The 12,377-nt window shown below is 44.4% G+C and overlaps 1 protein-coding gene across 10 annotated transcripts in view; it reads left to right on the forward strand.

The window, feature by feature from the left end:
* The window catches only part of TMEM219 (transmembrane protein 219), a 30,860-nt gene that overhangs the window by 6,973 nt on the left and 11,510 nt on the right, over positions 1 to 12,377 (forward strand). Inside the window, exons 1-4 of one of the 10 annotated variants that reach the window (XM_080678850.1) lie at positions 2,840 to 2,889; positions 3,456 to 3,501; positions 3,886 to 4,084; positions 4,172 to 4,364. In XM_080678850.1, the coding sequence (XP_080534976.1) occupies positions 3,920 to 4,084; positions 4,172 to 4,364 (358 nt within the window). In that variant the 5' untranslated portion in view covers positions 2,840 to 2,889; positions 3,456 to 3,501; positions 3,886 to 3,919. Of the gene's footprint in view, positions 1 to 2,752; positions 2,940 to 3,372; positions 3,502 to 3,665; positions 4,085 to 4,171; positions 4,365 to 12,377 lie in introns of those variants that run through there. The other 9 variants (XM_080678845.1, XM_080678846.1, XM_080678841.1 and 6 more) reach the window with 9 other exon arrangements.

Genomic DNA, 12,377 nt, shown 5'->3' on the forward strand with positions numbered 1-12,377 from the left:
GGGCCGGATAGAACAGCTGAACGGGCTGGATCCGGCCCGCGGGCCATAGTTTGCCCACGGCTGCCCTAACCACTCCCCTGCCAGCCTGATTGATGGCTAACTGCTCCCCTGCCAGCCTGTTTTCCCCTAACTGCCCTCCCCTGCAGGCCTGGTCACCCCTAACTGCCCTTGCCTGCAGGCCTGGTCCCCCCAAACTGCTCTCCCCTGCAGGCCTGGGTCCCTCCCAACTGCCTTTCCCTGCAGGCCTGGTCGCCCCAACTTCCCTCCTCTGCTGGCTTGGTCACCCCTAACTGCCCTCCCCTGCTGGCCTGATCACCCACAACTGCCCTCTCTTGGAGACCTGGTCCCTCCCAACTGCCCTCCCTTGCTGGCCATCTTGTGGTGGCCATCTTGTGTCCACATGGGGGCAGGATCTTTGACCACATGGGGGCAGCCATCTTGTGTGTTGGAGTGATGGTCAATCTGCATATTACTCTTTTATTAGATAGGATAGAGGCCTGGTGCACAGGTGGGGGCCAGCTGGTTTGCCCTGAAGGGTGTCCCGGATCAGGGTGGGGGTTCCCTTGGGGCGTGGGGCGGCTTGGACGAGGGGCCTGTGGTGGTTTGCAGGCTGGCCACGCCCTCTGGCAACCCAAGTGGAGGCCCTGGTATATGGGGTTTATTTATCTTCTACAATGAAACTTTGTAGCCTGGAGTGGAGCCAAGCCTTCTGCTTGCTCCATGGCAGCAGCCATTTTTTAGGGGATTTATGTATCTTCTATAATCGAAACTTTGTAGCTTTAAGCGGAGGCCTGGGCGGGCCAGGGTGTGCAGAAAGCTTGGCTTCCTCCATCGCTGCAGGCAACCCTAGCCTCTTGCTCTTTCCAGCTCCATGGCTGCTGCCATTTCTGTTTGGGTTTATGTATCTTCTATCATTGAAACTTTGTAGCCTTGAGTGGAGGCCTAGGCCGGCAAGGGCAGGTGGAAAGCTTGGCTTCCTCCATTGCCAGGGAAACCCATGCCTCCCTCCTGCTCTCTGTGGCGGTAGCCATCTTGGTTGGGTTTATTTGCATATTCACTCCTGATTGGCTGGTGGGCGTGGCTGGTGGGCGTGGCTGGTGGGTTTGGCAGAGGGATGGTTAATTTGCATATTACTCTTTTATTAGATAGTATCCCTTGTACATTACAAATTACTTCTCTTTTTTTTTTTAATATATTTTATTGATATTTCACAGAGAGGAAGGGAGAGGGATAGAGAGCTAGAAACATCCATGAGAGAGAAACATCGATCAGCTGCCTCCTGCACGCCCCCCACTGGGGATGTGCCCGCAACCAAGGTACATGCCCTTGACCGGAATCGAACCTGGGACCCTTCAGTCCGCAGGCCGACGCTCTATCCACTGAGCCAAACCGGTTTCGGCTCAAATTACTTCTCTTTTGCTGCTTTCCAGGTTTTCTGTTTAGTGTTGGGTTCTGACAGTTTGTTTATAATGTGTCAGTATGGTCTCTTTGAATTTATCCTACTTGGAGTTTATACTATTTGAAGTTTGTTGAGCTTCTTGTAATGTACCTTTACTCCTTCTTTTTTTATTGATTCAGAGAGGAAGAGAGAGAGAGAAGAACATCAATGATGAGAGAGAATCATCAATTGGCTGTTGTGCCCTTTGATGCACAGTTTTAAATTTTGATGTAGTGCAATTTATTTTATCCTTTTGTTGCCTGTGTTTTTGGTGTCATATCCAAGAAATCATTACCAGATCCAATGTCATAAAGGTTTCCCCCTACGTTTTCTTCTAAAAGTTTGATAGTTTCAGCTCTTACATTTAGTTCTTGCATGAATTTTGAATTAACTTTTGTATATATTGTAAAGGTAAGGGTTTAACTTCATTCTTTTGTACACGGATATCCAGTTTTCCCAACACCATTTGTTGAATAAGACTATTTTTTCCCCATAGAATGGCACCCTTGTCAAATGTCATTTGACCTTATATGAGAGGATTTTGTGCTATAAACTTGTGGAGGTGGTGGTACAGATATGGGATGGTCTCTGCCTTAAGGAAGCTTCAGGAGAGTTGAATACTCAGATTCTGTTGCAACAGTATTTGTCCAGTGCTGGTTTTGTGCTCAGTAAACACTGGGCTCATGTTTTCCCACACTGTGTCTCAGCTTCCAACCTAACCACTGAGGTATGTAGAAAGATCCTCTTGAAGAGGATAAACTCAGTCCCCAGAAGAACCTGGTTCGTGCAGCGGCAAACAGAGTCAGGGTTTGAATACAGGTTCCTGGCTCTCTGCGCCCTGTTATTTCACGTAAGACGGACCTCGGCAGTTAACTTAAAATGTGGGCAGAACTGAAATGAGATGGTATCTATGGCAGCTTGTAGGACCCTATACATGAAGGAGTCACTAAAAGCCAGGGCCGACCAGACGTGAAGAGGGCAAATATAATTATTAGGCTGCAGAGAAGGGACCTTGACCGCCCGGAAGGCCAGGGTCCTGGGCCCCACCCCGGGGCGGACCCAAGTCCTTACCCGGAGCCTGGGTGTGGCTGGGCTGTGCTACTGGCGCGGGAGGGAGCCGAGCAACAGGAAAATGCAGGCGACCAGAACCGCGATGAAGTGCTCTCACGGCCTCTGCGGAGGGGGGTTTACAGTTCTAGCAATGCCTTCAGGGTTCGTTTCCTTGCGGCTTTCCTGTCGCTCACCTCCCGCGGGGTTATTTCCTCCCCTTTGCCCCTTCATTGCATTTCCACTTGGTACACCCTACCCGGATTTGAGGCGGGGCGGCTGCCCGCGTGGGCTCTGCGCATGCGAATCCCCGCCGCAGGGGCTGGGGGGAGCCGCGGACCCCGCCCTTTCACGGCTCCACGCGTGACGTCGCGGGGGGCCCGGGCCTCCGCCGGCTCCGAGCGGTGAGAGCGGGCGGCGGGCGACCCGGCGCTGCTAGACCCGGAAGGGATGCGTGTGTAGAGTTCCTGCAGGGGCGCTGGGGAAGGGGAGGCCCGGGGGCACCATCAGCCCCGACCCGCAGGCTCTGCCCTCTTCCTTCCTTCTTCCCCCCTCCACCCTTCCAAACGAGCCGGGAGGGGAGGCAGGGCAGGGGCTGAGCACTGTGACACCTGCATTTTCCTGGCGCGCTCCTCCCCACAACCCCTTTCCAGATGTTCCTTTGCGTCAGGCGGTCGCTTCTCGCCTGGGAAAGAGCACTCCGCTTGGAAGCAGGAGTCGGGCTTCAGATCTTGGCCCTACGGTTCCTATGTTAAAGTCCGCAAGCCTCAGTTTCTGCCTCGCCTCACCTTTTCTGAAGATAAATATGACACAAAAAATAGGAAAGAAATGGACATTTGTTGAGTTCCTGCATGGCCAAGTATTATGCAAGCCGCTTTATCTGCCACGTTTAGTCCTGGTTACATGGGTTAGAACTCCCATTTCACATTATTCTTAAACTCCCGAAGTAAGACTGATTTTTCTCACACAGCCACGGAAGGCAGAGGAGGATTCAAGCTGAGCAGTTTAACTTCAAAGTGGGTTTCTTTTCGTCAGACACTTTTCTTTGGGCTATTCTGTTGGCTGTTCTGCAGCCAAACCCTAGGCCCAGAGTAGCTGTTCCCTGAATTTCTACTTTTAAGAATTCTCCTTCTTGGGTTCCCTTTTCCAGCACAGTATACTCTCCACTTCCGCCTTGATTATTTCAGAAATGGAAATGCAGCAGACATTTGTTGAGTGGTGCAGGGAGGTGGACACTTGGAGTCAAGAGCCTTGGATTCTTGTCCTGGCTCTGCCACTGTCTGTGGTCACGGGCACGGCTCTTGTCTTTTTGGTGCTTTAGCTTCCCTTTGAGTAAAAATGGGTAAGTGCCTTCTGACTGGCAGGCTCTTGTCCAGTTCTCCGTTCCTGTCCTCCAGCAGGTTTTCCGTGGAGGCCCAGACCCCTCTGCTCCCCATGGGCAGCTGTCAGGCAGGGCACAACCTGCATCTCTGTCTGGCCCACCACCCACCTCTGGTCTGTGCCACTTTGATCCTGCTGCTTCTTGGCCTTTCTGGCCTGGGCCTTGGTGGCTTCCTCCTCACTCACAGGACTGGTCTGCGCAGCCCTGACATCCCTCAGGTGAGTACCCTCCTGCTCATCTGCCCCTTGTAGGCCTGCTCTTGCTGCTAATCTCTCACCTCTCTCCCACCTTCCTTTTGCACACAGGACTGGGTCTCCTTCTTGAGGTCTTTTGGCCAGCTGACCCTGTGCCCTACGACTGCGACAGTCACAGGGACGTGGCATGGGTCCCACGTTGTGGGCTTGCTGACCACCTTGAACTTCGGAGATGGTCCAGACATCTGGAACAAGACCCAGACATTTCAAGCCACGGTTCGGGGTAGTCAGATGGGATTGAAAGGTGAGATCCAAGACTGGGGGTTGAACATCAGAACACTCAGGGTGGGGCTTGCCTCTGAACTAACCAACCTGGTGACCTTCGGCACATCCCTTGGTCACTTCTACTGTAATAAGGACTAGATACAGTGAAAACTATGCCCACTGTGTAGGTTCTCTATAAATGTTTTCTCTCTCCTCTTTTAGCTCTGGGATTCTTTGATTCTATCCTTGGAGGTGTGATGAGATGGGCTCGATTTGGCCTAATGTTCTTTGTCATCCCTCTTCATTCCTTCAGCCTTCTCATAGAGGCAGCTTTTTCCTCAGGGATGTCTAAGAAGCATGTTCTGTTCAGTTAAACCAGTGGTCGGCAAACTACGGCTCGCGAGCTACATGTGGCTCGCGACCTGCGGTTTGCCGCTCTGTTGACTAATGAGTTTGCTGACCACTGAGTTAAACTAATGTCTTTAGTGCCTGCTATGTGTGTAACACAGCTCTATGTGCTATGGAGGATACAGAAAAAAATTAAACATCATCCAGAGCACTTAAAGTCTTCTGGGAAAATAATGAGTGAGAGTGAGTCGGTGGGTTCCATTAATTCCTGTGTGAGATTTGGCCTCAGGTTCCTTATCTAAAAAATTGGGAGATGGCCCGACTGGTGTGGCTCAGTGGTTGAGTGTTGACCTATGAGTCAGGAAGTCATAGTTCATCACACTGCAGTTCTATTCCCGGTCAGGGCATATGCCCAGGTTGCTGGCTAGATCCCCAGTAGGGGGTGTGCAGGAGGCAGCTGATCAATGATTCTCTCATCATTGACGTTTTTGTTTCTCTCTCCTTTTCCCTTCCTCTCTGAAATCAATAAAAATATATTAAAACATAAATAAATAAAATAGAAAATTTCTCTCTGTCTTTCCCTCTTCCACTCTCTCTAAAAATCAATGGGGGAAAAAATATCCTCAGGCAAGGATAAAAATAAATAAATAAATAAAATAATTGGGAGTGACTTCTGAGGTCCTTTTCAACACTATCATTCTAAGATTCTCCTGTGAATCACATATGTGTATATATATGTGGGATAGGTCTTTGTATGTCTTCGTATACATCTGTGTGATCAAAGAGCAAGAATAAAGGAATGTATCTGACACATAATAGTATTATTGAGAAATGATTCACATGCCATAAAATTCATTTCAAATGTACAATTAAATGATTTTTCACATATTCACAAAAGTGCAGCCATCATCACAATTTTAGAACATTTTCATTACCAGATAAATTTTGTACCTATTAGCAGTCATTCTCCTTTTTCTCCTAACCTCCCAACTCTAGGCAACCACTAATCTACTTACTGTCTCTGTAGATTTGCTTATTCTGGACATTTCATATAATAATGGTCTTTTGTGACTGGCTTCTTTCACTTAGCATTATGTTGTAGTACATATCACTACTTATTTCGCTTAACAGTATTCACTGTATGACTATTACACATTTTATTTGTGCATTCATCATTTAATTGACATTTGGATTGTTTCCACTTTTTGACTGTTATGAATAATGCTGCTGTGACAGCCGTGTGCAAGTTTCTGTGTGATCATATATTTTTATTTCTCTTGGGTATATAACCAGGAGTGGAATTGCTGGGTCCTATGGTAACTGTTTAATCTTTTGAGGAACTGCAGAGTATTTTCACAGTGGCTCTACCATTTTAGACTCCATCAGCAGTGTATGATGGTTCCATTTCTCCACATCTTTTCCAGCACTTGCTATTATCTGTCTTTTTTATTATAGCCCTCCTAGTCAATGTGAAGTAGTGTCTCACTGTAATTCTGATTTGCATTTTCCTGGTGGCTAATGATATTGAGAATTTTTTTATGTGTTTATTGGCCATTGGCATATTTTTGGAGAAATATATATTCAGAGTCTGTGCTCATTTTTAAAATTGGGTAATTTGTCTTTTAATTTAGTTGTAAGCATTCTTTATATTTTCTAGATACAAGTCTCTTATCTGATGTGTGATTTGCAAATATTTTCTCCCATTCTCTGGGTTCTTTTCACTTTGTTGATAGTATTCTTTGAAGCACAAACATTTTTGACTTAGATGAATTCCAGCTTATCATTTTTTTTCTATTGTTGCTTGTGGTAGTAGCATATCTAAGAAGACTTTGCCTAACCCGAGTTCCCTAAGATTTACTTCTATTTTTTTCTTCTAAGAATTTTATAGTTTTAGCTTTTATATTTATATCTATGATCCTTTTTAAAAATTGTTATTTTTTATTATTTTTTTATTATTTTGTTTTGTTTTATGGATCCTTTATTTTTTTAAATTCTCACCCGAGAATATGCTCATTGATCCTAGGGAGAGGGGAAGGGAGAGAGAGAAACATCAATGTGAGAGAGAACATCAACCAGTTGTCCTCCGCACATGCCCCAACAGGGGTTTAAACCCAGGTATGTGCCCTGACTGGGAATCAAGCCCACAACCTTTTGGTATATAGGATGACACTCCAACCAATTGAGCTACACCAGCCAGGGTTCTATGATCCACTGTGAGTTAATTTTTGTGTATGGTATGAAGATGGGTCCAATTTAATTCTTTTGCAGGTGGTCTCATCATGTTTTGTTGAAAAGGCTATTATTTCCCCATTGAGTAGTCGTGGTACCCTTCCTTGACCATATGCCCTGGCCAGGTGGCTCAGTTGGTTGGAGCATTCTTCTGTACACGAAAAGGGTTGCAGGATTGATTCCAGGTCAAAACACATACATAGGTTATGGGTTCAATCCTGCTCAGGGTGCATACAGGAGGCAACCAATCGATGTTTTTCTCTCTCTCTCTCTCTCTCTCTCTCTCCCTTCCTTCCTCTCTCTAAAAATCAGTAAAAACTTCTTGGGTGAGGATTAAAAAAAAAATCAGTTGACCATAGATGTATGAGTTTATTTCTGGACTCTCAGTTCTATTCCATGATCTATATGTCTATCCTTATGTTAGTACCACACTGTTTTGATCATTATAGCTTTGTAGTAAGTTTTGAAATCAGAAAATATGAGTCCTCCAACTTTGTTCTTTTTAAAGATTGTTTTGGTTCTTCTGGATCCTTTGAATTTCCATCTGAAATTTTGAATCAGCTTGTCAATTTTTGTTTCTGCAAAGAAGCCTTTTTTTAAAAAAAATAATGGCTAGAAACAAAGTAATGATATTAAAGATTACTTTGGACAAATTTTAAAATGATTACCTACTGGAAACCAATAAAAACATTTAATGAATGAATGAATGAATAATAAATAAATATGTAAAATGAACACTTACTATGTACCAAGCATGGGAAATACAGAGATTTGTAAGACATGGACCCTCGTTTCAAGTTGTTCACCATCTAGCAAGGATACAGATGTGAACATCTATATATGTAAAAGCCTAATATGCTAAGTGTCTGACCATTCGACCCTTCGACCGGTCACTATGACACGCACTGACCACCATGGGGCAGACGCTACAACTGGTAGATTAGCTTGCTGCTGGAATCTGGCCTATCAGGACTGGGTGAGACGGGCCGGACATGCCCTGGAGCCCTCCTGTGGTCCCTCCTTGACCTCTAAAATATTTCTTCTAATTAATTTTCTTTCAATGTGCACAAATCCATGCACCGAGCCTCTAGTAAATAAATAACTTTCAATGTGTGAAGTAGAACACAAGGTACAGTGGGAGTACTCAGAAGTCTATCAAGCATGAATGGTGAAGACAGGCTTTTCCAAGGATACAGTGCCTGAGCTGAGGTTTGAGGCAGGCCTATAAGGATGTCCTTCCAGCCAGAAGGAAGAGCATATGCAAAGACATACAGATGGGGACCATGATGGCATGTTCAGAAGCTTCCAAGGGTTCAGTTTGGCTGGTACAGGGGAAGGATTATTGAGTGTGTGGCAGGTAATGAGCCTGAAGAAGCATTCAGAATCCCATGGAGGGGCTCATGTGCCAAGCTAAGGCAGTTGGACTTTATTTAGTACATTGGGCAAATTCAAAGATTTTAATCAGGAAAATAAGATTTTGTTTTTGTGTTGTTCTTTTAAAAAGATAACACTTGTTGGCTGACTGCCAGGAAGGAATGTGTCCAGATTCAGGAAGACCAGTTGAGAGGTGATTGCAATAAAAAGATGATGAGAAAAACTGAGCTAAGACAGTGCTTTGAAAGAAGGGGACTGATTTGAGAGAGAGATGTTAGAAGTGCGAGATTGACAGGACTGTGTGACTGATTTGATCTGGGGAACACGGAAGAAAGGGGAGTTCCCTTATAGAGTTTTACATGTACAATTCTCAATTGTAATTAAGATGTATATACTGGTTTGTATTTCTCTTTTTTCACTTACAACATTGTGTTTTTTGTATTAGTGCAAAAAACAAAAGCATTATTATTTTAATGGTGTAAAGCGATTCATTTAGTGGTAAGGCCATCATTTGTTAATGCTTTCCCTATTGTTAAACATCTCTGTTGTTTCCTATTTTTTGGCATTTTAAAAATGAAATCACAATAAATATTTGATATGTATTTTTCTTTTGAATCTGTCCTTAGGAATAATTTCTGCAAGTGGTATTACTGAGTCAAAGAATATGGACCCTCCCCCTTTTTTTACCTTGAATACTCTCTTGAATAGAAGTACACAAAGCAGATGTAAAAGTCCTCCTAACTCCCCTGTAAAGTTAACAGTTTGGTAGGCATCTTCTTAGTCCCTCCCTGTACCCATTTAAAATTGTGACAGATACAGCCAAATTGTCTCCTAAAAGATGCCACAAACTGAGAGTCGCCATTTTTTCAAATCTTCAATAACCCTTGTTATCACACTTTTTCATTTTTACCAATTTAATGGGCAAAGAAATTCCTTGTTTTAATTTACTTTGTCCTGATTACTAGTGAGGTTGCACATCTTCTTACAAGTTTACTTACCATTTTCATGTTTTCTCTGAACTTCCCATTCACCTTTTTTTACCTTTATTTATTTATTTATTTTTAATAAATCTTTATTGTTCAGCTTATTACAGTTGTTTCTCTTTTTTCCCCCCATAGCTCCCCTCCACCGGGTTCTGACCCCACCCTCTGCCCTTACCCCCGCCACCACTGTCCTCATCCATAGGTGTACGCTTTTTGTCCAGTCTCTTCCGGCATCCCCCACACCCCTTTTCCCCCGAGGATTGTCAGTCCACTCCCTTTCTATGCCCCTGATTCTATTATATTCACCAGTTTATTCTGTTCATCAGATTTTTAATTCACTTGATTTTTAGGTTCACTTGTTGATAGATATGTATTTGTTGTTCATAATTTTTATCTTTACCTTTTTCTTCTTCTTCCTCTTCTTAAAGAATACCTTTCAGCATTTCATATAATACTGGTTTGGCAGTGATGAACTCCTTTAGCTTTTTCTTGTCTGTGAAGCTCTTTATCTGACCTTCAACTCTGAATGATAGCTTTGCTGGGTAGAGTAATCTTGGTTGTAGGTTCTTGCTATTCATCACTTTGAATATTTCTTGCCATTCCCTTCTGGCCTGCATCGTTTCTGTTGAGAAATCAGCTGACAGTCGTATGGGTACTCCCTTGTAGGTAACTAAATGTTTTTCTCTTGCTGCTTTTAATATTCTCTCTTTGTCTTTTACTCTTGGCATTTTAATTATGATGTGTCTTGGTGTGGTCCTCTTTGGATTCCTTTTGTTTGGGGTTCTGTGTGCTTCCTGGACTTGTAAGTCTATTTCTTTCACCAGGTGGGGGAAGTTTTCTGTCATTATTTCTTCAAATAGGTTTCAATATCTTGCTCTCTCTCTTCTTCTGGCACCCCCATAATTTGGATGCTGGTATGCTTGAAGTTGTCCCAGAGGCTCCGTACACTATCTTCATTTTTTTGGATTCTTTTTTCTTTTTGCTTTTCCGGTTGGGTGTTTTTTGCTTCTTTGTATTTCAATTCTTTGACTTGATTCTTGCGTTCCTCTAGTCTGCTATTGGATCTCTGTATATTCTTTATTTCAGTCAGTGTATGCTTAATTTCTAGTTGGTCCTTTTTTATATCCTTGAGGGTCTCACTAAATTTATTGGCGGTTTCTAGAAAATTCTTGAAAAACCTTATAACTGTGGTTTTGAATTCTATATCCACTAGTTTGCTTTCCTCCATTTCTTTCATTTGTGATCTGTTTCTTTGTCTCCACATTTTGGCTGCTTCCCTGTGTTGATAGAGTGGCTTTGTGTTCTAGGTGTCCTATAGGGCCCAGTGGGTCGGCCTCCCCAGTTAACCTGAGGTGGACACTCTTGGTGCACCCCTTTGTGGGCTGTGTGCACAATCTTGTTGTAGTTAAGCCTTGATTGTTGTTGGTATCACTGGGAGGAATTGACCTCCACGCCAATTGGCTGTAAGGATCAGCAGTGTCTATGATGGGAGAACTTCTGTGCTGGAGACAGCCTTATGAGGCAAGACTTGCTTCAGTGGGGCTTTGGTGCTCACTGAGTCTGCACCCTGAGTGTGTCCCTTATGGATCAGAGGAGTTGTAATCTGGATGGTCCCACACTAGGTACACTGGCTCTTGGGTCTCCAAGGAGGTGCTAATTTAGCCTCTGCCTGAGGTCACCCAGCAGGAGCTACAGAGAAATCTGCAGATTCCTCTTCTTTGTTTGGGGTTTGGAAGTGCCCATATGAAGCCCAGCTATGAAGCAATGCAAGCTGCTGTGGGGCCTTGGGCCTTCTTTTGGATGTTCTGGGGCTCTCTGACTCAGCTGCAGTTTGTTAGGTAATTTTAGATTTCAAAGGACCAGGCCATTCATATGCAATAACCTCTGCACACAGCTTGGATGGAGCAGAGTCTCAGGGTGGAGCAAACAGCAATGGCTGATCCTCAGCCCTGCCCTAAGAGGCCCCCGGGTTTCAGTGTCCCTTGGTAATTGCTGCAAGCACCTCTGAGAGAAAGCCGCCCTCAAGTTCTGCCCCAAAGCCAGACAGTCCAGTTTCTCCCCGTATGAGTCTGGGTCCCCAGAGTCTCGCCCGGAACTGGAGTTCAGAGCAGTCGGGAGCTTGTGTCTCCCTCCCGATTGAAAAAGACAACTGCGCGCTCAGTTGCCAGCCCTTTCCACGTGCGCGCCTCCGTACCTCCGCACTTTACTTCCGCAGCTCCTCTGAGTCTCAGTGTGCTTTTCTCTTTCCTTCTAGTTGTAGAATTTCCACTCAGCCAGCCTTCCTGTGGTTCTGGATGATGTCCGTGGTTCTGGATGATGTCTGTTTGTCTTTTTTTTTTTTTTTTTTCTGTTTCTGAACATGTTATTTTTTTATAATAAATCTTTATTGTTCAGATTATTATAGGTGTTCCTCTTTTTTTCCCCCATAGCTCCCTTCCACCTGATTCCCCACCCCACCCCACCTCATGCCCTTACCCCCCGCCACTGTCTTCATCCATAGGTGTAAGATTTTTATCCAATCTCTTCCCACACCCCTCACACCCCCTTCCCCCTGAGAATTGTCAGTCCACTCCCTTTCTATGTCCCTGATTCTATTATATTCACCAGTCCATTCTGTTCTTCAGATTTTTTATTCACTTGATTTTTAGATTCACTTGTTGGTAGGTATGTATTTGATGTCATTTTGTTGTTCATAATTTTTATCTTTACCTTTTTCTTCTTCTTCCTCTTCTTAAAGAATACCCTTCAGCATTTCAAGTAATCCTGGTTTGGTGGTGATGAACTCCTTTAGCTGTTTCTTGTCTGTGAAGCTCTTTATCTGACCTTCAACTCTGAATGATAGCTTTGCTGGGTAGAGTAATCTTGGTTGTAGGTTCTTGCTGTTCATCACTTTGAATATTTCTTGCCACTCCCTTCTAGCCTGCATAGTTTCTGTTGAGAAATCAGCTGACAGTTGTATGGGTACTCCCTTGTAGGTAACTAACCGTTTTTCTCTTGCTGCTTTCAAGATTCTCTCTTTGTCTTTTGCCCTTGGCATTTTAATTATGATGTGTCTTGGTGTGGTCCTCTTTGGATTCCTCTTGTATGGGGTTCTGTGCGCTTCCTGGACTTGTAAGTCT

This window comes from Plecotus auritus (genome assembly GCF_963455305.1).
Source record: "Plecotus auritus genome assembly, chromosome: 7".
Lineage (NCBI taxonomy): Eukaryota > Metazoa > Chordata > Mammalia > Chiroptera > Vespertilionidae > Plecotus > Plecotus auritus.